This window comes from Pistacia vera, unplaced genomic scaffold (assembly GCF_008641045.1).
Source record: "Pistacia vera cultivar Batoury unplaced genomic scaffold, PisVer_v2 Contig679, whole genome shotgun sequence".
NCBI lineage: Eukaryota > Viridiplantae > Streptophyta > Magnoliopsida > Sapindales > Anacardiaceae > Pistacia > Pistacia vera.
Genome location: NW_022196533.1, coordinates 424608 through 452012, shown reverse-complemented (window position 1 = coordinate 452012; position 27405 = coordinate 424608). Strand labels below are relative to the sequence as shown.

The window sequence follows — 27405 nt, the reverse complement described above, 5'->3', positions numbered from 1 at the left end:
GAGATCTGAAATAGAAACCAAACCCAACCGAAAACAGACAACAAAATCAAGATCCCATCGCCAATTAAACGTAAAACTTCTCGCACACTTCCATCTTTCCATGGCATGGTCACGGCCATGGCCATTTCCTTCACATCCTTTCTCAAAACCACTTCTCTAATCTTAACCCTCTTCTCCATTCTCCTCTTTTTCCTCTTCTCTCCTCGTTCGTCGCAGCTTCCTCGCAGATCACTCTTGGCCAGCAACTGTTCGACTAGTTTCCCCACCCAAAACCACCACTCAGATGGCCTGTTCGACTACTTTTATTTTCACTCTTGCCATTTCAATCAAAACCCTTTTCTCTCTATTCCCTCTCTCTCCCTCCTCGCCCTTCTTTTCTTCTACATTCTCATCAAAACGGCCCAATCCCACTTCTCTCTAGTTACCACTCAGCTTTCGACACTCTTGAATCTCTCCCCAAGTATGGCTGCTGTCACGCTTTTAGCGTTGGGTAATGGGTCTCCGGATATTTTTTCGTCCGTCGTTGCGCTTCGTAACGGTCAGTACCGAACTGGGTTCGGGGCGATTTTGTCGGCGGGGGCGTTTGTTTCGGCTTTTGTTGTCGGGTTTGTGGCGATTTATGCGGCTCCTTTTACTGTTGATGCTGGGTGTTTTGTGAGGGATGTGGGGTTTTATTTGGTGGCTGCTTTGTTTTTGTTTTATGTGTACTTGAGTGGGGAGATATTTGTGTGGCAAGCTGTTGGGTTTGTTATGTTTTATGTGTTCTTTGTTGGGATTGTGTTTTGGATGGATTTGGGAATGAATAGAGGTGAGAAAAAAGTTGATAAAGAAATGAGTATTAGGGGGCTGGATTGCGAGATTGGAGGAGAAGTTAAAGATTTAGAGGAGATAAAGATAAATGAAGGGTTTGGATTTGCTCAAGTTTATAATAAGGTATGCTTTGTCTGATACTTGTTTTCATTAGTAATATGCAATGCAAGTGTAATATGGTATATGGTGTTGATTTTTGAAGTAACTATGGAGTGCTAATTCTTAGTGTTATAATTTGGTGATCAAAGTTTATGGTTTTGATCAAGTTTACGGATTGGTATGTTTTTATTGAAGTTAGTGATATACAGAGTTAGTGTAATGTGGTTTATGGTGTCTGATTTGTGAACTGTGGGAAGCAAAATCTGAGTATTATTGTTTGATGGCCAAGTTTTTATGGTTTTGATCAAATTTAAGGAATGGTGTGTTTTGTTGGAGACTTGGAGTCTGAGTGTTACTACTTGGTGATAAAAGTTTATGCTTTAATCAAGTTTATGGAATGGTGTGTTTTATTTGAGGCTTGGATTATTTTTTCTGTTTTTTGTTTTTGTTGTAGTTAGTGATATTCAGGATTAGTGGAATATATGTTGGAGAGCCAAATCTGAGTGTTATTGTTTGGTGGCCAAATTCATGCTGGTTTCTGTGTGTGTGTGTGTTTTTTGAATATATGGTTATTGGTTAGAAGGGTAAAATGTAATTGTAAATTGTTGTTTGATGAAATGTGGATGTCTTGCTCAGTTTGGTTGTTTAATGTTTGAAATCTTTATTACTTGATTAATGTTTAAGAGACTATTTAGATAAGAGGTGGGAGGGAGATCCCTATGGGGAAGGTTCTGTGAAAGTGTTATTAGCTAAGGAGCTAGTCATAATTCTTAAACTATGTTAGACAGTCATGCTACTTGCCTTTGGAATATGATTTTTTATGCTCTCTTGTGTTAATCTCTAGTAGTTTTCCTGATGGGAGCTATGACTGGTAAACTGGATAAAAGTTAGTTTGGGTGGTGACAATTTCCTATTAACTGGTGATTTAGGAGTTAATTAAGTTGAAAGCAAGTTGTTTGAGAGCATAGATATGACACAGCTTGGATCTTGGGTTTTGCCTAATTGGTTTGTTTGTCCAGGTTCCTTAATTTAATAGGTCAATAAGCTTCTTTTTGTTACGAGGAAGCCTCAACATCCCATCTTGTCATATCTGGAGTGGTTAGTTGCCTGAAGTGCACTTGCCATTGTTATGTTATTGTTGCTATTTTGATTCCTTCTGGTTGCAAATGCCACTGGCTAAGATAATTTGGCTAAACTAAGGAAAATGCTGGAGTTAGTGACTTTTTTAGCTCATCAATGTTAGCATATGTTAAGTATGCACACCTGATACATATCTTGGGAATAAAATTTGAGCAACCTAATTAATCAAAATTCTATAAATTTTAATTAGGCTGTTGTAGTTCAGTTCCTTTTGCTTTATGAGGTGTTTTTGTGAAGCTAAATTTGAGAAGTTGCTCCTTGAGAAAAAAGCATTAAACTGATTAACCTATCAGTTCTCTCTTTCTGTCTCTTTTGATCAAATGTATCTGCCTTTTTATTTTGTTCAAACCATCAGTATTTTCAAGATCTCTCTGAATGAATATTTTTCAATAGAGTTTGCTATCTTTTTCAATGAGGACCATTTTCTATGCTAGCTTTACTCTTATGAATGGATTTTAGTCTTGGAGTGGTACAAGAACTGATGTAAAGTGAACAAATTCATTAGACTGTCCAATTTAGTTAGCCACGTGGTTTTGCAAGGAGGATGAATTCAGAATGATGTTAATCTTTGGAAATTACGAATAAGAGTTCAGCTAATATAAGAAGCATTAGTTTTGTGTAAGAATGAACTAAAGTTGCTTTCTTCTGGCGATGAATGCTTATTATAGTTTTTGACATGCATACAGGTATCAAAAGCATGGGAGCTTCCAATCACTTTTCTTCTGAAGCTCACAATTCCAGAAACTGATCCTTCTGAATGGAACCGGTTTTACTCATCTGCAAATATTGCTCTTTGCCCTTTATTGCTTTTGTATGCTTGCAACTCCTTCATGCCAATAGATCATCCTATAGCTTTCCTCCTTCCAAACATCCATTTCCCTCTCTGGTTTGTAGTACTCTTAGCAAGCACCTCACTTGCACTTCTTCATTTCATAGTGGAAACAGAACCCCCAAAGACTGAGCAATTGCCTGTGGTGGTCATAGCATTTGTAATGAGTGTATTTTGGATATCCATTGTTGCTGGGGAGCTGCTTAACTGTCTGGCTGCACTTGGGATAATCCTTGAATTGCCTCCAGCTATCCTTGGCCTCACAGTGCTTGCCTGGGGAAACTCTGTGGGAGATCTTGTTGCCGATGTTGCAGTTGCCAAAACCGGGCATCCAACAATGGCAATGGCTGGGTGCTTTGCAGGGCCAATGTTTAACATGCTTATAGGACTTGGATCAGCTTTGGTAATGCAAACGGCCAATGTTCATCCAGAAGCTTATCAGCTGCATTTCCACATCGGTATTGTTACTGCTTTTGTGTTCTTGCTCTTGAGTCTGATGGGATCTCTATTAGTCATAACGTGGTCTAGATTCCGGGTACCTAGGTTTTGGGGGTTTTGCCTGGTTGGACTTTATGTCGTTTTTACAGCAGTCAGCTTAATCATCGCCAAGTTTTCAGGGTGATTAGTATAACCCACAAAAATGACAGTATATTCAGTCATGCCATGCAAAGCAGAACTATACGGTTGCCAGGATATGCAAGATCTTATGGGAAAAATGAAAATGGAGCAAGAATATGCAATTTCTTATCCGAAAAAGAGAATGCAGCAAAGATCAATGATATGATATGCAAGCAAGCATTGTTGTCAAGAGTTGAAAGAAGCCATGATTGCAAAACTTTTAATCCGCAGATTGAATATAGGAAAAGCTTATTCCTTGGATAAATAGTGTTCTTATATTTTTTTTCCTCTAAAAAAATGATTGGAGGTAGAATTTTCTAAATTGTAATAGGAAAAATATTTGTATATTCTTTTATATACGTATACTAGTTTTTGCCAGAACAACTTGAGGATTAAGGAATTGTTTTCTTTTTTGTAAAAGTTCTTAGACCACTTTATAAAAGAGCATCCGTTTCTAGATTTTTCTGTTATCTTAAAATTTCTTTTTTATAAAATTGTATTTGTATGGGGAGAATTGATGTAAAAAGTACTTTTTACTTTTTGAAAACATTTTTGAAAAAGAACTTCCAAATACAATGGAGAAACTGAAAAATATAATTCCTCAATCAACAGACAAAGGGTAAGTTCGTCAAACAAAACAGCAAAAAAAAATGAAGGTTAATTTCATTAGACTCCCTGAAGTTTGTCACATTTCCATGACTAGAGTTTTAAAATAATACAAAAACCCCCATTCTATCATTTGGCTAATATTTCCCTAGTATTTCAAAAACAAAAGAATTACAACTAATGATGAAGGGCAGATACCGTCATCAGACAACGTTTGTCAACTATCTAAAATATTAGTTAATTAGGTAATCGTGTTTAGGTTGTAACTCATTTTTATTTGATACAAGATTGTAACATTCTCTCACATAGAATCACAATATATGCCCTTATCACTCTCAATATTTTTAGTCAATTCAATCATCTCTTGGTAGGTTTTAGGAGCCACATAACTACTTGACTCAGCGTTTGATTATCTTTGGTCGATTGGACAAATTATTAGTTGTTTTAAGGAGCCTATATGACAACTTTAACTCGCTCGTCAATTAGTTTGGGGAGCTTGCATAATAAATGAGAATATAAACCTACTTTTTGTACTACTTTTGTTATAAATTGGACTCTTGCGGACTATCTAGACAACTAACTCAGCCTCCGATGTGAATTGGGGTATCAACGTAATGTAAAATATTAAAGCCATAGGGGTTTGCAGTAATTATCCAAAGAGAAGACAAAAAAAAAAAATAATAAAAAAAGATAAAAGCACACAACGTAAAAGGTAAACCCCCCCTGACATAACAAGTCAGAATCAAAGACACAACACACACTCAGCTTTTGTTGTTTCCAAACTCAGGTTCGTTCCTATGAAACACAACACACAACACATCATTAATCATTACGAAAATCCATAGTCCCCAAAAAAAAAAAAAAAAATCCCTTGATTCTTTCCAAACCCTAAAAGGGTTATGTGTTATTCAAAATCAGATCTTTCACTGTTTGCTAAAAATATCCCACAAGGGAAAAAAAAAAAAAATATCTTTTCCAATTACTGTTAGATCTCCCCAAAACAACAAAAGCAAAAACAGGACGAAGTTGACTGAAATTTTCTCTTTTTTTGCTTTGTTTTCAGGGTTTTCAATCTGGGTTTTTGCTTTAGAAAGGAACAGAGAGAAGTTGAGAAAGAAAGGTATAAACTTTTTCTTCTCTTTTGCTCTCTTATACGTGTGTATATATGCATGTATATATGCACGTGTATGATTGTATGTGAACTTGGGTATGTAATTGTTTTTATTTTTGGATTTCATGAGTGACTTTTGGGTTCGATTTTTCAATCTTTTTATGGGTACGATCAGTTATTATTTATGTTTTTATTCCTTTTCTTTTTATCGGCTATGGTCTTGGGTCTTAACTGTTTGATATGATCTTTGAATATTATTTGTTTATTGGTTCTTTTTTTTTATTTAATGATTTAATTAGGTCATATGAGTTCATATATGAATTGGGCATAATTTATATTTTGCTTTATTTACTTGATTTTTGTTGAATTTCTTCTGTTCTTGTTGAACAAAGTATTGGAAAGAAATTTAAAGATAGATATAAGAAAAAAGTCAGCTTTTACGCAGTTTTAATGACGGTTAAATGAAAAGAGCTTATCTGTATTTTCCCGAGTCATATTACACGTGAATTGTTCTCGACTTGTTATGAACTTTAAAGACTGCAAGCCGTTTTCATTCGATGAAGATGCATACATATGACGGTATCAAAGTAAACATAGATTTTCTATTGAAGTTCTAGCATTTGTGGTTCTTACCTTTGTTGAAAAATTGGTTCTTTTGCGTATTTGCATGTATATTTAAAGAGCTATTGGTAATGGAGAGGACTTTACTGTATTTAGAAATTTAATCAATAGTACAGTTTTGGTTGTCGGTTCCTAGTTACATTTCTGGTTAGAATCTGTTGGGATATTACTTTTTTTGTATGGCTTTGCATGTCGTTGACACGTAGAGATGAAAGATGAAGCACCAAACATCTTTTGAAAAAAAATTATACTCAGCGGATTTGGAGGATTTTCATATGGGTTTCCTTTGTTTCCGTGGCAATAATATGATGACAAGGTTGTTCTCAGGCTTTCATAGTGATCTTCCTTGTTGAAATTATGGAGATCTACAAATCGATTTCAGTTTCATATGAAATTTTGAGGTCCAATTTGTCAAATACCCTTTTTTGTACAGCATATTCATATCTCATTTGGAATTCCCTAAATATAGCTATTTCTGTTTTACGTAGATCATATTAATTGATTCCGAATCACGTGATTAATTGATACCAAATCACATGAAAGTCATTACTAAGATAAGAGACATTCCAATATCTATATCTATATTTATCTCATTCAGAGTTTTCTTTATTAGTTTAATAAAATTAAAAATTTGTTCTTTACTGTATTTACTCTGTCCTGCACGGATTTGGATTGTTTGTTGTTATGGTTGTCAGAAGTTTGAACCATAGAGCGTTTAAGTTATATTTCTTGGGACAAGTGTCTTTGGAAAGCTGTACTTATTGGTCAAGACTTTTGTGAATACTTAAACTGTTTTTGGTTTAGATGGGCCTGCTCCCTCTCTCAGCACAAGTAGCAAATATGTTCAATATCAGACTCCTATATACGTGTCTCGTAAATTAGAGATGAATCACTAATAGAAGGAAAAAAGGAAGAAAAGGAAAGATTTTTAATTTTTCATAAAAATTTTCTCTGCGAATTAAAGTATAAGCTATATATATTTTTAAGGGGGTATTTGGAGTTGGAGATTGAGCCAGAACTAGAATTTATTTAGTGACAGTTCTGGTTTGGTGATTTTTTATGGCCCACTAAGGTCATTGTTTAATGGTTTGTCTATATTGTATGGTCCTTTATGACTCTACTGATAACTAGACAACTTCTAAGATGTTTGAATTTATTAATTTGGAATCCAATTGAATGAATAGCTTTTTTTTTTTTTTTTTTACTTTTTTGTTCAGTCATATTATGATGAATCTTTTCTCTTGCTTAGATAATTTCCCTTGTGCATTTGGTTTGGAATGAGATCTTTTCATATCTACTATGTAATCCTATGAACTTTGATTTAATTGTTCTTGTTCCTTTTCCTGTTTGCATTAGAACAGAGAAGTTCGTGTGTTTTTGATTCTATTGGATCAGAATGGATCGGCAAGGACATGGACAACCCGCTTCTATGGGAATGGTTGGTGGTGGAGCTCAGTTGCCATATGGCACGAACCCTTATCAGACTAATCAAATGAGTGGGGCCCCAAATGCTGGATCAGTGGTCACATCAATCGGGACAATGCAATCTCCTACTCAAGCAGCAGGTGCCCAGCTGGCACAGCACCAACTTGCCTATCAACAAATCCACCACCAGCAGCAACAGCAACTGCAGCAGCAACTCCAGTCTTTTTGGGCAAATCAGTACCAAGAAATAGAAAAAGTGAACGACTTCAAGAATCATAGCCTTCCCTTAGCAAGGATCAAGAAGATCATGAAAGCTGATGAGGATGTGAGAATGATATCAGCAGAGGCACCAGTCATATTTGCAAGGGCATGCGAAATGTTTATCTTGGAATTGACTCTGCGATCCTGGAATCACACAGAAGAGAACAAAAGGAGGACACTTCAAAAGAATGATATCGCAGCAGCAATTACTAGGACTGATATATTTGATTTTTTAGTTGATATTGTGCCTAGGGAGGATCTGAAAGATGAAGTACTTGCATCAATCCCTAGAGGAACTATGCCTGTTGCGGGACCTGCTGATACACTACCTTATTGCTATATGCCACCTCAACATGCTCCTCAGGTTGGGTCTACTGGTATGATCATGGGTAAGCCTGTGATGGATCCTGCAATGTATGCCCAGCAATCTCACCCTTACATGGCTCAACAGATGTGGCCACAGGGACCAGAGCAACAGCAATCACCCTCAGATCATTAATGGCTGTAGTCTGGAAGTTGAGGAATTGCGTAAGTTCTCACTTTAGTATATTTGTTGCTTGTTTGCCATTGATTGTTAAAATGCAATTAAATCATTGTGTTTTAGAGAGCTATCGTTGAGTAAGTTTTTGTGCTCAAGTTTCTTTGCTTTTTCATCCTAGCTGTCATTCCCTACTGCCCTTCACTTATAGACATTTTCCTGCAATGTTTGCAATGTGATTTTCTACATACTGTCTTAATATATAACGTATGCGTCATTTTCATCATTCCAGTACTAATCACCTGGATGATTCGAAACCTGCACTTTTGTGTTTGGTGTTTCATTCTTTTTCTTTTTGCGATTTGTATTTATTGAAAATTTCGGATCACAGTTTCTAATGGAATCATCTTGCTAACGTCAACAGGGGAGGACCAGAGGTCTCTAGCATCCAAAAGCTGCCCCTGAGATTTCAGCCGAAGACTAGCAGATTTTCTGTAAATAATATGTTGAAAAGAGTAGTTGATCTTGTTTGATCCCTTTTTTCACCTGGTTGTTATCTTTACATTTCTAGTCAGTTATATGATATTACTCAAAGAGATGTATAAGTAATATGTTTGGAAAGAATAGTTTTTTCTTGATTGAACCCATTTTGACCTGGGTGGTTATCAACTTATCATTCTCATTTCTAGTTAGGTATGGTTTACCTAAAGATGTATAAGTAGTAATTTAACTTTAAAGTGATGCTTCTACCTTTATTACCATGAAACTGAAATTCTATTCCTTCCCTCCACAATGAGTTTTGGTATTATTTATCATTCATAGAGGTCATGTGGGCACTTGGATTCCAGTGACTTGTGATGTTTAGGTTGAAAACAGGTAGAGGGAAGTTCTCAACATCTTGTGTCAGCAGGTTTTTGCTGTCACTTGTATGAAAAGAACACATGTTTCAGTTGCTGAAATTATTTGTAGAATGCAGTGCACAAGGCTTGGCTACTGAGAAGTCTATACAAAGGGCAAATAAAATGTTACGGCATGATTTCAAAATACAGTGTAATGGTAGTCTAAAGTCAACACATTTTTATCATCAAGTATGTTTTGTACATATCCTGAAAGTAAGCTTATCTTTATCTACCATTGTGATGAGTGAATCTGTGGCCCACCTTGCCAATTATCTAATTAATCAACATTCAACAGTTCCACTCCAAGGTTCTGTAACTGTGTCACACATGGCTACAAAAAAATGCCCACTGATTTAAAACTCTGGCTGGCCCAACCGGGTCAATCAGGACTTGGATCCTTCACTTGGTTGGGCTGCAAATTTTTCTATTAATTTAAAATCTTAGAAATTAGGATATTAATCCATGAACAGTTGAAGGTTGGAATGTTAGAGCTTTGGAAGAGAAACTGCTGGTAAGTGCAATGATGGCAACGACATTGATTTTTGGTGAGTAAATCGATCAAAAATCGCAAAACAATGTCGTTGGAAAAATCCCGTTGTTGTCGATGATTGGGAGGCAAACGAGGGAGGGTTGAGATAAGTTTTGGTCAAGAGGCTAAGTGAAATGTTTTCATGGTGATGGGAGGTTGTCTTCGTTAAAAACATGCCTTATTTGTCGACATCAACAGTGGTGTTTGAGGTGTTTTTGTAATATTTCAAGCCTATAGGGACTTACAGTAATTTTTAGGGGTATTTTTGTTAGATTTCAAACTTTTGGACACTGGTTTGACCCGTCAGTCAAACCGGTCAATCCAAAAACTGACCACTTTGTCGGGTTTTACCCCCGGCTGGGTTTTAAAACATTGTAAATGTCATCAGACCATCGTAATAGAAATGTCACCTGAAGTGTGGATTCACAATTAGTGGGTTTAAATTGAGATGTCGTGAGAATTAGATGGTCTATCTAAACTGGTCTTTTATTTGGTAGGTAATATCTATGAAGCTATTGCGAAGGTTACAAACTTAGAACATTTGTGAAGAAACCTTTTAGTATTATCTAAAGCGCCCATTTCTTTGGGAAGGTTACAAACCTAGAAATAGAGACCAATTTTGAAGAAATGACTCTTTGAATAGAGGCCACTTCTTTTCCACACTACGAGCGAAATGGAAAATGCCACAAATGGTTGTTGGGCATCCCATTTGACATCTACATATCTGAGGTTGAACCATACAATGTTAAACACAGACACGACTACACTACTAATAAAATCTCTTGAATTCTGCTTTAGCTAAAGTTAAGGGGACACTGCTTTATATTTATATGCTTGAAATTGGGAATTGTTTTTTTTTTCAAGAACAGCCATAAATGGGGTAACACAGAGGGCTGAACAAGAACCTTACTCATCTTTGCATCATTCGCAAACAAGAATGAACTTGTCTGGTCAATATCTGAATGAAAAAATACAATAAGCCAGGTCATTGTCTGGTCAACCTCAGGAAAAACTGATTAAAAGAGAGTAAATTCCATAAATTTCAATCTCATCATTTTAATACCATGGAGTTGGCTTTAGTAACTGAACATACAGTTACAAGTTCAAACAAGTGAGGTAAGACCTTTCTACAAGAAGCAATCTACTTATCAACTAATCTGTCTTTCTTTCTTCACAATTCCCTCCAGAATCCCATCAGTGCCAAAATTTCCAGTAAACTGTTGAGGATCAACTGGTCCTGGCAACTGAAATGTGATCGAAAAGTATCCTGGGGGGCAAAGGTTCCGACTTTGCATTTCAAACACTTGGGAGTACCTGTACACTGATTTCTCACCTGTTGTTGTCACTCCCCTTATTAGTACCTTCCCAGAGGTATCAACTTCGCAACTGAAATCCCCTGCAGCAAGGAAATATCATTGAAAATGAAACCCCGTTTTCCAGTAGCAAGATCAATAATGAAGCCAGTTATCAATCACCTTAGCTAAGATGTTCAAGTCATTACATCATTTTATCCTGCAATAAGTCTAAAACTTTAAGGAGAAATGATCTTGCTTTTGAATATGTATTACGAAAGCAGAAAGCAATGACTTTTATGCTAATCAGTAAAGAAATTGCCACTTTATATACTTCCCTTTACATCTTCAACATCATAATATACATGGTGGAGATGAGATGATAGAGAGAATTCATGAATAATAACTAAATAGATGATACTCACAGCAATCATGAAAAGCACCAATGGACTCAAGTGATGAACCTGAAGTAGTTATAATAAACTTACTTTCATTTCTTTTCACTCCTGGAAGAGCAACACGAAACAGATATGAGTCGTCAAACTCGCCAATGTCCATGAGTCCGACAATTGGTCCAACACGCCCCATGGCTGCAGTCCCAGTCAATGCAAATCCACTTTTAGTGGCAGCTGTTATATCAGCCCACTCTTGTTTGGTTGGGCGAGAAGAAAGAAATATCATTGCTGGACCAACAGCATCCAGAAATTTGGTGTCACCCTTGGTTGGCAATGGAGCCATACAAGGATACATCCTCTGCGCAACACCTGATGACATACTATTTACAGGTTCCACATCATGAATATCTTTTTCCTTGGATCTCATGGCATCGCCTATACGTCTTTTTCTCTGAGAAATATAAGATGACATAATGGGAGGAGAATCTTCATTGGATTCAGCTTCTTTAACTTGCACGTCATACAAAACACTATGGTCTTCCAAAATGTGGAACCTAGCAGCATCTCTGCGCAGAACCATATTCTCACTCCTAGTTAACCTTCTAAACCTTTCTACATCTTCTGGGTTATTGTAAGAGACATCTGGGTTGTTAATAAAAACAATGTTTTCAATGATTTTGTAATGATTTCTGAACTGTGAATGGGGATGTAGTTGGGGAGGAAAAAGATCAGGAAACTGAGGATGTATGACGGGCAAGTTACTACCAGATATTGGGAGATTTCCCTTAAAAAATTGGTTCAACCAAGGTAATCTAACAGTAAGAGATTGATCTGCATTCCTAAGTGCATAATAGTATATCCTTTCTACTTCTACAGCTTTCATGTGTGATCCAGCTAGTTGATCAGAAGTATATGGTGGAAGGCCCTCTGCCATTCTTTGAAAAACTGACTTCTGTGGTTCCCCTTTCAGATCAGGACCAAAATAGGTACTGAAAATGAAGTACAGGAGAAAACACTGATCTTCATTTGGTACTGCTCCACTTGCTACATTATTGGATTCTAACCTTGAAGCAGCAGGCAAAACTGTCACCTGAGATGGGCTATCCATAGAAATAGCTCATACAGTAAATCAAAATCTGCATGAGAAAACAATATTAATTAAGAAATTAACCATAGACTTTAAGGCAAAATGACATCTGTATATCACAGAAAGTGTAATTACAAGCATGACATAAACATAACATATACATGTATCCGGTAATCGTCTTGACTTTTGGCAATATAAGATATACCAAATTAAATAGTTGAAAGAAAGGGCATTTTCACAGTTGGCAGTAACTATAATAATATTGGCTTCAGCTTAAATTTTGGTTCCCTGTGCAAACAAGAGAATTCGAAAAAAGTACAAGAAATCACCCTTTAATATGCATATTGAACCTTTGCTATCCTTAAAAATGACCCAAAGTTTCATACTATCGACTGATTGAAAAATCTATCTAACCCATATCTATCTATCCCAATCTTTCCACATCCACACACATCAGCATGGAAACTTTCAGTAGAGGTTGAATCCATCCATTATGTAAACATGCAATTAACTATTCATCACCACGATAACTAAATAAAACAAAAAATCAAGCCATCTTACTGACATTTCCAGACACAGTTCTGGTAAAAACAACCCAAACAAACACAAAACAATGAGCAAAAATGTTTTAGATAAACAAATTCAGCGACAATCCCCTCAATACAAAACCCACTTCATCTCCAAGCAAAGTGAGTACCAAGTTGGCATGTTAGTTCATTTCCCAAATTAATGACACCAAAATTTAAAAACCCCATTAACATAACATAAACAATTAATTGATGATCAAAACATTCTATGCATGGACATAAACACAAGTAATTAAACTCATCAAGATTAAACCACATAGTGATGTAAATTTTGCACGTAAAGAACAAGAACAAGAACAAGAAGAAGATAAAGAAAAAGAAAAAGCTAACCGGTCGAGAGAGTCAAGGGAGCAGAGGCAATGAAGGAAAGCACAACCGGGTTTTGGCTACTATATGGACTATAGTTAGTGAAAACAAATATATCTGGTAACGCCGAATATTTTGCGGACTGTACGTGTAATCATGCGTACGTTTATTTAACCAATAAATAATGGACTTCCCGGCATTGCCGCAATATTACATCTGTAATTCAATCTTATAGANGCCTTCCTAAGTGCATAATAGTATATCCTTTCTACTTCTACAGCTTTCATGTGTGATCCAGCTAGTTGATCAGAAGTATATGGTGGAAGGCCCTCTGCCATTCTTTGAAAAACTGACTTCTGTGGTTCCCCTTTCAGATCAGGACCAAAATAGGTACTGAAAATGAAGTACAGGAGAAAACGCTGATCTTCATTTGGTACTGCTCCACTTGGTACATTATTGGATTCTAACCTTGGAGCAGCAGGCAAAACTGTCACCTGAGATGTGCTATCCATAGAAATAGCTCATACAGTAAATCAAAATCTGCATGAGAAAACAATATTAATTAAGAAATTAACCATAGACTTTAAGGCAAAATGACATCTGTATATCACAGAAAGTGTAATTACAAGCATGACATAAACATAACATATACATGTATCCGGTAATCGTCTTGACTTTTGGCAATATAAGATATACCAAATTAAATAGTTGAAAGAAAGGGCATTTTCACAGTTGGCAGTAACTATAATAATATTGGCTTCAGCTTAAATTTTGGTTCCCTGTGCAAACAAGAGAATTCGAAAAAAGTACAAGAAATCACCCTTTAATATGCATATTGAACCTTTGCTATCCTTAAAAATGACCCAAAGTTTCATACTATCGACTGATTGAAAAATCTATCTAACCCATATCTATCTATCCCAATCTTTCCACATCCACACACATCAGCATGGAAACTTTCAGTAGAGGTTGAATCCATCCATTATGTAAACATGCAATTAACTATTCATCACCACGATAACTAAATAAAACAAAAAATCAAGCCATCTTACTGACATTTCCAGACACAGTTCTGGTAAAAACAACCCAAACAAACACAAAACAATGAGCAAAAATGTTTTAGATAAACAAATTCAGCGACAATCCCCTCAATACAAAACCCACTTCATCTCCAAGCAAAGTGAGTACCAAGTTGGCATGTTAGTTCATTTCCCAAATTAATGACACCAAAATTTAAAAACCCCATTAACATAACATAAACAATTAATTGATGATCAAAACATTCTATGCATGGACATAAACACAAGTAATTAAACTCATCAAGATTAAACCACATAGTGATGTATATTTTGCACGTAAAGAACAAGAACAAGAACAAGAAGAAGATAAAGAAAAAGAAAAAGCTAACCGGTCGAGAGAGTCAAGGGAGCAGAGGCAATGAAGGAAAACACAACCGGGTTTTGGCTACTATATGGACTATAGTTAGTGAAAACAAATATATCTGGTAACGTCTGAATATTTTGCGGACTGTACGTGTAATTATGCTTACGTTTATTTAACCAATAAATAATGGACTTCCCGGCATTGCCGCAATATTACATCTGTAATTCAATCTTATAGATTTTTTTTTTTTCACAATTTTGATATAATAATTCGTAATTAATTAATTCATAATAAATTTTACTTATACAATTGTGAATTACCACATCAAAATTATGTGATAAAGTTTATAAGATTGGTTATAAACTCATCTTTATTGTCCTACATTTGTCATAAGGACAATCGGATATTTTTCTTGCCCCTAAATAGACTCAAGAAAAGAAAATCTTACGTACAACGAATGAATATAAACCCGACTAATTAATAAGAGTATGTCACATCAACGAGGATAATACATACGTTCGATTCTTATTGATTGATTACATGTGTATATATATTGTACATTAATTTTTTTCTTTAAAAGATATTTTTATACGAGTAAATTTTATTAATTAAAGATAATATTATCTCGATATTGTAATAGAAACCTCTAATATAATATTAATATAAAATTTGAATTTTTTAATATAATAGTTAATCTAAAATTTAGATTTAGACGTACCCATTACGAACTTATGTATACTTGGAATTTGGAAATGCATCACTGTTAGTTTTGGGAGTGTTATTGTTAGTTTTAGAAACTACAAGGAGCCAAGCAGAGTAAACTTTGGGGGTGTTAATGTAAATATCTGAAATACAAATACGCGGCTGACTGAACCAGATAGGCCCAATTCGATTGCGAGTTCATTAAATTTAAAATATGATTTGACGGGTCAACCCGACCCGGTTCTTGCTGTGCTTATAATGGTGGACTTCCGACAACCGATCATCCATTCTCTGGTGTCTCACTCAGTTAACTCACTGTTTCAACCCAGTCATGGCTTCTCCGTCCAGGTACAACTCACACATGCATGTAACATGTATGCATGAATTCTTTATTATGGAAACGATTTGAGGTGTGAATGTGTTTGAGTTTTGTTGCAAATTTCATGTCAGGTATCTGACTTTTATTTTTTAAATTGTAATTTCTGTGGTTGATTATTATTTTTTTTCTGGAGTATTGAAGTTTTATGGTTTGTTGTTGTGAAGAGGGAGGAAAAAGAAAAAGATTTTTGAAATTGTTTTATGTTTTTAAGAATGATTATAGAGGAAAGATCAAATGAAGTAAGAAAATGGATTTATTGATCAACTTAGAAGCTGATTCTTGGGGTTTGGAAAGTTTAATTTTTTTAACTTTATGGGGTTACTTCCCATGAAGTGTTGGGGTTTAACCAAGGTTTTTTTTTTTTTTTTTTTTTTTTTTTTTTGCTTCCCGATGGTTATAGCAAACACTAAAAGTTCGATAAGTGGGTTCAAGAGATTTATAGGTTATTTAAAAATATAAAAGTAGAGGAGTTTTTAGTTGTTTTGTTTATTTCTGGGCACTCCATGTTTACTCTTGGTTATTTCTCTTTTAGTGGTTTATGGGAGAGTTTGAAAGACTTTCTTTTCTGTTTGTTCATGAAGACTTTGTTGGAAACATCTAAAGGAGGATTGTGCCTTGGTGTTTGTTGCCAGTTATTGGAAATTTCAAGTTTCGGTTGTTATTTCCATTAGTCCTGATCAATCTCATTTGAAATTTGACCTCTTTTAGTGAGTGAATATAAAGAGTCTGTTAAAGTTAAATCTTAGTCTAAAATCTTTAGGTCCTCTTGAAAAGTTGTCGTGAAGTGTTATAATTTTTATGTTGACAAAGACAAAAAGTGTTTTTGCTAGTCTTTCATTAAGTCTATGGGTATAGAGAATTCTTTAAGTGTTGATGTTACTGTAGGCACGAAGGCATTTGTTTATAATGTGGGTTCTGGAAGCTAGGAAGCTAGAAAATAAAAGGGAAGGATGCTTATGAGAGGCATGATATTGATATAGTTGGACTGTCATTCTATCTAATGTATTATATAATCCATTTGGATTTATGTTTTAGGTTTTTGTATGGATAATTTTTTATTTGTAGGTACTTGAAGGCAGGCAGCTATGCTTTTCTAACACGTCTTCTTGAACGTCATTTCAATTGGGCTTTGTTTGGTCAAAGAGCCTTATGTTTAATTGGAGGAAATGATTGTTAATAAGCTTTTTGGGTTAAAGATCTCGATAGTGATTTGGACAAACAAAGGGTTGCTTGCTTGAACCTTTAATATCATAATTTCATGGACTTATTGAAGTAATTGGAGATCTTGTTAAAAGCTGTTCAAATTATACAATCAAAATGCCTTCTAGGTGCTATTAAATGAGAAACCTCCTCAAATTATGAAATCAGTGTTTCAGTTATTTTATTGTAGAACTCATTATGTGATATGTGCACGTCCTCTCATGTATGCATGTCAGGTGAGCAGATACACAAACCCACTCTAAACTTATTGGATGTGAACAGTCCTAGTTGCAATAACTTTCTTACTTGAAAATTTGTTTGCTATTGAGTAAGGAATCTATGTGGATTATACAATCGATGCTTTGAACATCTTTATTCTAGCAAACATTTCATTCATGTACCTCTAGTTTTCACACGTGTCTTTCACTTGCACATTCATGTATATTCACAAAGATGCAGGTGTGCATACACAGGAACAGAGCTTGACCTTTTCAGTTTTGGATGACACACGCATGTTGCATGTGCACTTCTAGTTTCGATAACTTCTATAAGTGAAAAAGTCATCTATCCTACTAGATAAGGAATCTCCTGGGTCTGTACAATCAATGTTTCCAGTACCTGTGTTCTGCAAAATTTCATTGTAGTTATGTACCATATATATAAAATGTGAAAATAAAGAAGGGATAGATGAGTAATTTGAGAAAGAAATACTAAATGAGGTTGTTGCGAAAAATTTCTCTCAATAACATCTTCAACATAAGGCAAGTTTGTATTGCCTGACAAAATTGATATGTATATGCCAAAACTAATTACCGACATCTGTCTCTTGGAAATCATACTTTTAAATTTGATGAAGTTTTGGGTTATGATTAACGAAGAAGACGGAGATGAGGATGAAGACGAGGATGGAATTTCTAGGATCATTTTCTATTATCAGATTAGTAACTCACCAGAAAGATTTTAAACCCACAGTCATCAGTTCAGTGTGTCTGAGGTCTGATATTTATTATTTTTTAAATTTGTTGATCTTTGTGTCATCTAGTGTTTGGTAATATGATGTGTTCGAATTTTAAACTGAACAGATCTCATTTAGTTTTTTTCAGTCTTAATTTTGTCTTTTTCCTTCTAATATCATGTTTCCAAAACAAACAGAGATGACTGTAGTATGTGTTGATGGTTTTGGAACTTCAGCTGCAGTTTTCTTGTATGTCCATTTTTTTTTTGAGAATTCTTCTTGTCCTACTGATGTAGAATTTCTTGGTAATGTGATAGAATAAATGTTAAGTAGTTGATATTATTAAATACCTTTATCTTTACTTGTTCTGTCTTTTTGATACTCAGTGTATGGTAACTGTAGTGGGTCTCCCTGCCACGCGTGTCTTAAAAGTGCAATTTTATATAGATTATGCTAAGGCATTAATTAAAGGTCTGAATTTCCTCAATGATTTAAAGACCAGTACAATTTCTGTTATATTATTTGATATTATTATACTGAAGAAGAATTAGTTTGAGATTACGCAGGTAGTTAATAAAACATGATCTAAGGCTGTTGTTTGCTCAATAGGACTTCAAATTGCTTGTTCAGAAAAGTTTCTACGTCTTTTATCTTTCCTGGGTTTTAAATGATCTATATTATAATTTGAACTATGGGATCCAGTTGGGAAGAAAAGCATCAAGACTTGGACATTAAATGGCTGGGGGTTCATGTCCAGGGTTAGGAAGTTTTTCTGATTGTAGTGTTTCAGTAAGTAATTTTACCTTACAAGACATGGTAAAAGACCCTCTTTAATCATTTAATTGCTTATTTATGAATTCACGTATCCACAATTACTGTTGACACAAGGACATTACCACGTTTTTCTTAATCAAGGAATATTCGGGCTTTTCTTGTTGTCATTTGTTTGTGTCATGAAGGAACATCAGTTTAGGTTGCTGAGCTTTGGAAAAACTTTTGCAAGCTCAGAACTCTTTAACCCCATGAACTACATTATAATGCAGATTTTAGCGTTACCATATCTTGGAATAAAGAATGAAAGGTATTTTGGCAGGTCTGAGAAAGCAAGTGGATACGCTGGGCCAGAGCATGTAAATCCTCAGCAGCATGTCCTTGATGTGGCTCCTCTCAATAGCATGCCATATATTGGTCCACCAACAACGCCTAACGAATCAACACCACCCAAAAGGAAAACTGAGGCTGTGGAAAAAGTTGGTCCAGCTATTGTATTTCTGCCTTCTCACTCAACTCGGGAGGAGTGGGATAATATCACGTTTGCAATGTCAAGTGGAGTTGCACTAACTGGCAGTGCTGCTATGGGGAAGGTGGGACCAATTTTAGGATTAGTTGACATTGGGGAATCTGTGGATTCCTACTTATTTCGGGTCTCCCTCCCTGGGGTAGCAAGGGATGAAAGTAAGTTTCATTGATTTTTAATATTTGATCAATTTGGTGTGTGTGTTTATCATAGCTTGCTAATAAATGTCATCTGACACTGAATGGTCATTTCTTTGTTGCATTGAGGCAGCCTTACTTCTCTATTTGGAGTTGTGTACTGTTCTTTGTTGTGTCCATGAAAATGGAGAAGTATGACTGCTTTTGTGATGTATGCAATTTCTTGTTGAGATAAGCACAACTGGTTGGAAACCTTCCTATGCTTTTTGTGCATATCATTTGTTCACTTAGTGCTGTTTAACCTTCGTTTTGTTTTATACCATGTGTCCCTACCTTAAAATGCTGATTTTGCTTCATGCATGTGTTTGATGAATTACTTTGTGGGTGCTGCAGAGGATTTCTTGTTTGACATCCAACCAGATGGAAAAATAAACATAAAGGGAGTAACGACAACTGGTGAGAAAATAGTCTGCAAGAACTCCCAAGTCTTTAAGATGCAAACACAACATCTTTGTCCACCTGGGCACTTCACCATCACATTCTGGCTACCAGGTCCGGTAAATACCCGACACTTTTCTGGTAACTTTGGTACTGATGGGATTCTTGAAGGTATTGTGAAGAAAAGGTTGATTGTTACCATCCAACTTTAAACTATCACGCCTTTGTTAAAGATCATCAATGATTTTTTCATGGACTAATTTATTTAAGCGAGGGCTTGACTGCGGCAAGAGGGTTCTGAGTATCATATGGTCATGTGGTTGTGGTAGATAAAAGAAGAGCAGCAGATAGTGACTTTGCAGAAGCAATAGCTTCTGATATTGCTAGATGCTGAAATGAAACACGAGTTGATCCTAGTTTTGCAACTTGAGAGACTATGTAGGTTTCATACTATGATAATTTCAGCAACTCGTAGCGCCGAAATAACTTTTTCCTGTAGTGTAAGACCTGTGTTCATATAGTGGGATCCTTTTGAGTTGTATATGAGTCAGTTTCGTATGTGGACTTGTACTTTTTTTTGGTTAAATTAATAATTATGGTTTCCCGAAGAAGGACCACGTGAAGAAGTTATAATTTGTTTTCCTTTTCTGGCCCTTATTTTGTTGACCTGGTTGTAGGTGCTTATTTATAATACATGTTTATGTATCTTGGCACATTGAAGAGTCATATGACTTTCAAATAAAATCATCAAAAAGTGCAAGCATCAAATCATTTCAACGCTAGGGGTGTGCAAAATGGTTACCCGAACTGGTTGGTGTTTTTTAACTGAACTGGAAATCTGGTTCAAGCATCAGCGAACCAAAACCAAACCGGTTGTGGCTGAAAGGTTTTGAAATGAACTGAAAATCCGGTTTGGTTCAAGCGGATATAATTCTGCCTCGCTGTTTGAAACTTAAATATATACTGACCAAAAAAAAAAAAAAAAAAACATAATTTGAACATCAATTGACAATCAACATTAACATCAATTTAAGAACAACTCTACTGCTCAATAGATCAAATTTATTAAGGGAAATAGAAGAGAAACAAATATCTGCCTAGAATCTGTTGTGGGAAATGGAAGAGAACAACATCATTGGGCAAGGGCTGCGTCATGAGCGGGTAAAAGGCCTGAGGCAAAGGGCATTAAGGCGTAGAAATGAGATAGATCGGGGTAGAGAACTAGGGTTATTGGATTTGAGAATTTGGGAATTAGACAAAATAGATTAGGATTTTAATTTTATGCCAAAAACTGGCTCGGCTCAGGTAACAGGTTTTTAGCACATCCGAACGGAATTCAAACGGAAATCCAGTTTTCACCAATAGTGTTACTTAAAACTGGATCAGATTTTGGTAACCGGTTTTTTCGTTCAGCTCAGTTTGCTTTCCAGTTCCAGTTCGGGTATCGGGTATTTTGTGAGCACCCAATATCAAGTTCACTGTGCTGGTTTTTTATAATCTTTCTGTTCGTAAACTCTTGGCCACATTACACATGCCACTACCCCCTGCATATATATTAGAAAGGGGCACACGAACTCAACTCGCAAGAGGTTCCAACTCTCCCAGCGACTTCTTACTAGTTTCCATTTTCATATATTTCACAGCCATTCAAGGAGCTTCCCATACTGCTGCATCTGGTTTGAATGGCATTTGATCTACTAATCTCTCTGCTTCTTCGAAGCGCCCGGCTCGACTCAAAAGATCAACCCTGCAACCATAGTGTTCTATTGAAGGCAATATGCCATAAATCTCACTCATTTCTGCAAAGTGTCTTTTACCCTCTTCAACCAGTCCATCATTGCGCAGGCACATAAAACCCCAATGTATGTGATTTGGTCAGGAGTACATTAGGGTCCTCTTGCATTCTCTTAAAAGTGCTCAGTGCCTTCCCCATGTCCATGCATAGCTAAGCCCATAATCATGCTAGTCCATGCGATGGCATCTTGGTCTGCAAATCTTGAAAAATTCGCCAAGCAGTTTTTGCATCTCCAATTTTAGCATACATATCCAGTAAAGCTGTCTTATAGCAACATCTTTTTCAAGCTCAGTTTTGATACATAAGCATGAAGACTTGTCCCAAGGCCAAAGCACCCAACTTGCAGGGGCGCCGATCACACTCAAGAAGGTAGCTTATCAGGATCAAACCCACAAAAACGCATTTCAGAGAGAATACCTAGTGCTTCTTCAGCTTGCCCGTACTGATTATAGGCAGCAATCATTGATTCCAAGCAACCAATTTTCTCGGGCAATTGTGAACAAATCCCTGGCAACTTTTAAGCAGCCACATTTAGCATACAGTTCAAAAATAGCAGTTGCGAGAATCGCATCACGGCTAGACCTTGACTCAAGGGATCATAACCAAGTTCACAAACAAGATTAGACCCATTTCCCGGTAGCTAAATCTCTACTCCTACTGGAAGCAATAAGAACATTAGTCAGTTATCTCATTAGGCTCTACATTAAATTCTCCATATCCTTGAACACTTTAATAGCCTCACAGCACAACACTATAACATACCCAGCTATCAAATGGTCCAAGCTACCACATTCCATTTAGGAATTTTATCGAACATTGTAATCCTGATTTCATATCTTCAAAGATACATACAAATTAAGCAAACAAGTAGATACATAAAACATTCCCTCAAACCCAGTTTTCAAAACGTGATTATGAATACACATCCCAAATCAACATCATAGACAATTGAACAAGCTTTAAGCACAAAGGGATATGTAAATGATCTGGTGGGTGACCCTTTGCAGCATTTCCCTATACAGAAAAAATGTCTCCTGTGGGGTGTCACTCTAGAGTACCCTTTGATCATAGAGTTCCAATTTGATACTAGGCTGATGAATTTGGCTAAAAACTGATTTTGCATAGTAAGATTGCCAGATTCACGAGTTGCACAAAAATCAATGAGTTTTCTCAAGGGGATTATATCTTTGATAACTGAGTAGTGATCATCAGACCATGTAATTGTTTCAATTCTCTCATGGTTCTACATGTTTCTAAGAGAGACAAGATGTTGTCGTAGGTTTGTTCACGTGTTTCATTTTAGGACTAAAGCACACAAAGAAATCGACAGTTTTGTAGTGATGGGGGAACGGCCGATGACCGAAAAAATTACAAACTAACCGCAACCCAAACACTTCAAACAGCAACACAGCAAATCAACACCAAAAATCCGGCTGTTTTCAGATGGTGGGGTTGCAAAAATGCGATGTCTCGCGGCGGCAAGCAGATGGCGGCAAACGGCGAGTTGGGGGAGTCAGAGGAGGCAGGTTGCAGAGAGGGAGGTGGGGTTCGTTTGGTGCCATCGGGGAGGATTTCCGATGTCAACAACGACCGGAAAATGGCCGTAAAGAGAGAAAATCGGGCGAAAACGCAGTGGGCGTTCGACGGCGATCGGTGAGTGCTGCGGTTAGGGTTGATAGGGGTTTTGTTACGGGGATGATTGTGAGGGTAGGGGTGGTGTCAATTGTGATTTGGGTCACCGGCCTCGGCCGGAAATCGGCAAAATGTGAAAAACCTTAATCTTGAATCTGGAATGGTTGGGTGGTTGGAGATGAAGCAGAAGATGAGGGGGCCTTTTGGTAATAACACCTGTCAGAACTTCACATCTGGAATAATAAAACCAAGGCCATTTCGCTAATTTTTGTGTGAGGACTATGTCGTTTACTCTAGTCTTGAATATTTGGATTTCAGTTTTGGATTACTCAAAGGTCTTTGTAGTCTAGGCCTTTTACCTTCACTTGAAAATTATGGAGAGTTGCAGAAACAGGAAATTGCATTGACATTTCCAAGATATGGCATTGCCTCATATCAAATCATTATCAATGTCTCAAAAATTTCTCATAATCCTTTGAAATTTGCATTACAATTATTTGACAATGAAATGAGCAAATTAATGAAAAAATCAGACTACATTGATAACTTTCTTTCTCTCTTCTCAGAGAAAACTCTTCACAAATCAAATAAAAGAATGAAAAAAATCTTTCGTTGCAATTGCTCTGCCATTGTTGTTCAACAAGCAATTATCTTCTGACCACTGGTTAATGCTTTCACCTTTTCTTTACCTCTTGCAGGAATTTCAACCATTGGATAACTTCTAAATTCATCAATCCATCTCATAACCATCCCAAACCCATCAAAACACCAAAACAACACATCCCAAAATCAAAGCTTTGACATTTCTCTTCAACCCCCGGATTAAAACAAACCCAAATGAGCCAAAACCCAGAACTTTTTCTGGTAATTTTGGTACTGGCGGGATTCTTGAAGGTATATGAGGAAAAAAGGTGATTGCTATCCATCCAACATTAAACTATAACTCCTTTGTTAAAGATCATAATGATTTTTCATGAAGAGGTAATGATTTAAGCCGAGGGCTTGACTGTGGCAAGAGGTATTCCGGTATCATATGGTTGTTGTAGATATAAAAAGAAGAGCAGATAAAGTGACTTTGCAGAAGCAACAGCTCCTGATATTGCTAGATGCTGAAATGAATCTGAGTTGATCCCTAGTTATTGCAACTTCTGACTATGTTGAGTTTCATACTTGATATTTCAGCAACTTGTAGCTCAGAAATAACTTTTTCCTGTTCTGAAACACCTGTGTTCATATCAGTGAGATCCTTTTGAGTTGTAAATAGAGCCACTTTCATATGGAACTTGGTACCTTTTTTTTGTATATTGAGTCACTTTTGTTACCGAAGAAAGGAACCACTTGGAAGAGGTTATAATTTACCTGTGGCTTGTAAAGGTGTTATAAAACATATTTTATGTATCTTGAAACATTGAAGAGTTATATGACTTCAAATAAAATCACCACAAAAGTGCAAGCATCAAAATACTCAGGTCATAATCATTTCAACCTACTGTGCCCAGGTTTTTTACAATCTTTCTGTTCTTTCAAACTCTCTGGCCATCTTTACATCTTGCCATCTACCAGCCCTAGCATATATATTAGAAAGAAGCAATGAACTCCACTCCCAAGAGGTTCGACCTCCCACGCGACTTCTTACTAGGTTTGCCAGTTTACATTTTCATATATTTCACAGCCATTCAAGAGAGCTCCCCATACTGCAGCATTTGGTTTGACTGGCATTTGCTACTAATCTTCTGCTTCTTCAAAGTGCCCGGCCGACTCAAAAGATCAACCATGAACCATAGTGTTCTATTGAAGGCAAATGCCATAAATCTCACCTCTTTCTGCAAAGTGTCTTTTACCCTCTTCAACCAGTCCAACATGGCTGCAGGCACATAACCCCAATGTATGTGATTTGGTCAGGAGTCACATTAGGTCCTCTGCATTCTCTTGAAAGTGCTCAGTGTCTCTTCCATGTCATGCATAGCTAAGCCTATATCATGCTAGTCATGCCATGGATCTTGGTCTGCAAATCATGAAAAATTGCCGAGCAGTTTTTGCATCCCAATTTTAGCATACATATCAGTAAAGCTGTTCCTATAGCAACATCTTTGTCAATGTCAGTTTTGATACATAAGCATGAAGACTTTGTCCCAAGGCCAAAGCACCCACTTAGCAGAGGCACCGATCACACTCAAGAAGGTAGCTATCAGGATCAAACCCAGAAAAAAGCATTTCAGGAAATACCTAGGCTTCTCAGCGGGCCCATATTGATTATAGCCAGCAATCATTGAATTCCAAGAACCAAGTTTCTTTGGGCATTTTGTTGAACAAATCCTGGCAACTTTTAAGCAGCCACATTTAGCATACATGGCAACATAGCAGTGCAAGAATCACATTAGTTAGACTTTGACTCAAAGGGGTCATAACCAAGTTCACATACACGATATGAGCCCATTTCCGGTAGCTAAATCTCTACTCTTACCGGAGCAACAAGAAAATTAGTCTAGTTATTTCATTAGGCTCTACATTAAAATTCCCATATCCTTGAACATCTAATAGCTTCACAGAAACAGTCACTATTAACATACCCAGCTATCAAATGGTCCAAGCTACCACATTCCACTTGGGAATTTTATCGAACACTTGTAATCGATTTCATATCTTCACAATACATACAAATTAAGCAAACAAGTAGATACGTAAACATTCACCTCAAACCCAGTTTTCAAAACGTGATTATGAATACACCTCCCAAACTCAATATCATAGACAATTGAACAAGCTTAAGCACAAAGGGATATGTAAATGATCTGGTGAGTGACCCCTTTGCAGCATTTCCCTATACAGGAAAAATGCCTCATGTGGGGTGTCCTATTAGAATACCCTTTGATCTAGAGTTCCAAATAAGACACGGCTGCGAATTTTTCTAAAAACTGATTTTGCATGGTTAAGATGCTAGATTCAGAAGTTGTACAAAATCAATGAGTTTGCTCAAGGGGATTATATCTTTGATAAAGATGTAGTGATCATCAGACCATGTAATGTTCAATTCTTCCATGGTTTACATGTTTCTAAGAGAGACAAGATGGTGCTGTAGTGTTTTCTAGTGTTTCATTTCTTAGACTAAAGCACCAAAGAAGTGGACAGTTTGTAATGTCTTGAACATTAGTGGCTTTGAGTTATATGAATTACTCAAAGGTCCTTTGTAGTCTTGGCTTTTTACCTTCACATGGAAAATAATGGTGAGTTGCAAGAAGCTTGTGCATAAACAGAAAATTGCATCGAAATTCAAATTGCATTGACATTTTCAAGATATTGCATTAGTCATATCAAATCATATTATCAATGTCTCAAAAAATCAATGAAATGAGCAAATTAATTAAAAAAAAATCAAACTACATTGATAACTTTCTTTCTCTCTTCTCTGACAAAACTCTCACAAACCAAATAAAAGAATGAAAAAATCTTTCGTTGCAATTTGCTCTGCCATTGTTCTTCAACAAGCAATCATCTTCGACCACTGGTTAATGCTCTTCTACCTTTTCTTTTACCTCTTGCAAGAATTTCAACCATTGGATAACTCCTAAATTCGTCAATCCATCTCGTAGCCTCCTCTCTCCTCCATCCCAAACCCATCAAACTACCAAAACAACACATCCCAAAAATCAAAGCTTTGACATTTCTCTTCAACCCCTGGATTAAAACAAACCCAGATGAGCCAATACCCAGAACTCCACAAAACACATCAGTCTTTAACTCTCCTCCAAAGAACAAATACAAAAAACCCAAAAACGCTAAAATCACTAAAACCCCCAAATTTCCTGTTTTTCTTTTTCTCCCCCAACCAAATCCTCCTCCTCTTAAACCCTTCAAAAACCATAGTCCTCCACCATCTCCACCAATAAATTCTTCAATCACAATATCCAACGGTTGTGGTATAATGTTGAGATTTGAAGCCAAAATTGAGATCAATTGAACCATAAATTTCCTTGACCTTTGAAACCCACGTCGCCTTTTACTCTTTTTCGCAAATGTGATTGGTTTCAGCAAATGAATTTGGCGAGAAAATGTAACTGATGAGTGAAAAGATGGAAATTTTGGTGCAAAATTGGTGTTTCGAAGTAAAATATTCGTTTCAACAACTGGGTTCATGAGAAGAAAGTGTTTTGAGAGGACAAATTGAGATTTCAAATCAAGAAATTGAGCCATTTTGTTAGTTTCTCTTGCTCCTGTGAAAAACTGAAGAATGAACAAATACAGGAAGACAGAGACTAGAGACCGTTACAAGTTTTTATTATTTATTTATTTATTTAATTGAGTGGGTCTAATCCCACACTCAAAGCAAGGCCTTTTTATTTAATTGATTTAAAAAAAAAAAATCATTTTTTAAGTTTATTTTAGACTATTTTGTA

At 36.3% G+C, this 27405-nt stretch overlaps 5 protein-coding genes across 9 annotated transcripts; 3 read left to right on the top strand and 2 right to left on the bottom strand.

Annotated features, from left to right (window-relative positions):
• Nucleotides 1–72: 72 nt before the first annotated feature.
• LOC116113398 (cation/calcium exchanger 5) lies at nucleotides 73–3932 on the top strand. The gene is made up of 2 exons (XM_031399551.1): nucleotides 73–933; nucleotides 2736–3932. Exons 1-2 carry the CDS (start codon nucleotides 106–108, stop codon nucleotides 3498–3500), a joined length of 1593 nt encoding a protein of 530 aa, XP_031255411.1. The 5' UTR covers nucleotides 73–105; the 3' UTR covers nucleotides 3501–3932.
• Nucleotides 3933–4819: 887 nt separating this feature from the next.
• On the top strand, nucleotides 4820–8764 carry LOC116113415 (nuclear transcription factor Y subunit C-9). Of its 5 annotated transcripts, none has more exons than XM_031399574.1 (4): nucleotides 4820–4889; nucleotides 5166–5222; nucleotides 7196–8048; nucleotides 8423–8764. In XM_031399574.1, the coding sequence occupies exon 3, from the start codon at nucleotides 7231–7233 to the stop codon at nucleotides 8017–8019; it is 789 nt and encodes a 262-aa protein (XP_031255434.1). In that variant the 5' UTR covers nucleotides 4820–4889; nucleotides 5166–5222; nucleotides 7196–7230; the 3' UTR covers nucleotides 8020–8048; nucleotides 8423–8764. The 5 variants fall into 5 exon arrangements, with proteins under 5 accessions (XP_031255434.1, XP_031255432.1, XP_031255436.1 ...); XM_031399572.1 differs by having other exon boundaries at nucleotides 4833–4889; nucleotides 7191–8048; XM_031399576.1 differs by having other exon boundaries at nucleotides 4833–4889; nucleotides 7191–8048; nucleotides 8390–8764.
• A 1560-nt stretch (nucleotides 8765–10324) lies between these two features.
• Nucleotides 10325–13172, bottom strand: LOC116113458 (increased DNA methylation 2). The gene is made up of 3 exons (XM_031399620.1): nucleotides 13118–13172; nucleotides 11207–12249; nucleotides 10325–10822 (listed from the first exon to the last, which is right to left on the bottom strand). Exons 2-3 carry the CDS (start codon nucleotides 12219–12221, stop codon nucleotides 10575–10577), a joined length of 1263 nt encoding a protein of 420 aa, XP_031255480.1. The 5' UTR covers nucleotides 12222–12249; nucleotides 13118–13172; the 3' UTR covers nucleotides 10325–10574.
• Nucleotides 13173–17871: 4699 nt separating this feature from the next.
• On the top strand, nucleotides 17872–20160 carry LOC116113388 (alpha-crystallin domain-containing protein 22.3). The gene is made up of 2 exons (XM_031399538.1): nucleotides 17872–19167; nucleotides 19540–20160. The coding sequence occupies exons 1-2, from the start codon at nucleotides 18666–18668 to the stop codon at nucleotides 19794–19796; spliced, it is 759 nt and encodes a 252-aa protein (XP_031255398.1). The 5' UTR covers nucleotides 17872–18665; the 3' UTR covers nucleotides 19797–20160.
• A 6246-nt stretch (nucleotides 20161–26406) lies between these two features.
• Nucleotides 26407–27207, bottom strand: LOC116113393. The gene has a single exon (XM_031399545.1). It carries the CDS (start codon nucleotides 27200–27202, stop codon nucleotides 26501–26503), a length of 702 nt encoding a protein of 233 aa, XP_031255405.1. The 5' UTR covers nucleotides 27203–27207; the 3' UTR covers nucleotides 26407–26500.
• Nucleotides 27208–27405: the final 198 nt, after the last annotated feature.

Excerpts from the sequence above, each read along its gene's own strand:
- LOC116113458 (XM_031399620.1), bottom strand. The coding sequence starts at position 12,221 with ATGGATAGCCCATCTCAGGTGACAGTTTTGCCTGCTGCTTCAAGGTTA. Across the intron at positions 10,823-11,206 it reads AGGAGTGAAAAGAAATGAAA|GGGATTTCAGTTGCGAAGTT; the intron begins GTAAGTTTATTA and ends TCCTTGCTGCAG.
- LOC116113415 (XM_031399574.1), top strand. The coding sequence starts at position 7,231 with ATGGATCGGCAAGGACATGGACAACCCGCTTCTATGGGAATGGTTGGT.
- LOC116113398 (XM_031399551.1), top strand. The coding sequence starts at position 106 with ATGGTCACGGCCATGGCCATTTCCTTCACATCCTTTCTCAAAACCACT. Across the intron at positions 934-2,735 it reads TTGCTCAAGTTTATAATAAG|GTATCAAAAGCATGGGAGCT; the intron begins GTATGCTTTGTC and ends ACATGCATACAG.
- LOC116113388 (XM_031399538.1), top strand. The coding sequence starts at position 18,666 with ATGAAGGAACATCAGTTTAGGTTGCTGAGCTTTGGAAAAACTTTTGCA. Across the intron at positions 19,168-19,539 it reads TGGGGTAGCAAGGGATGAAA|AGGATTTCTTGTTTGACATC; the intron begins GTAAGTTTCATT and ends TGGGTGCTGCAG.
- LOC116113393 (XM_031399545.1), bottom strand. The coding sequence starts at position 27,202 with ATGGCTCAATTTCTTGATTTGAAATCTCAATTTGTCCTCTCAAAACAC.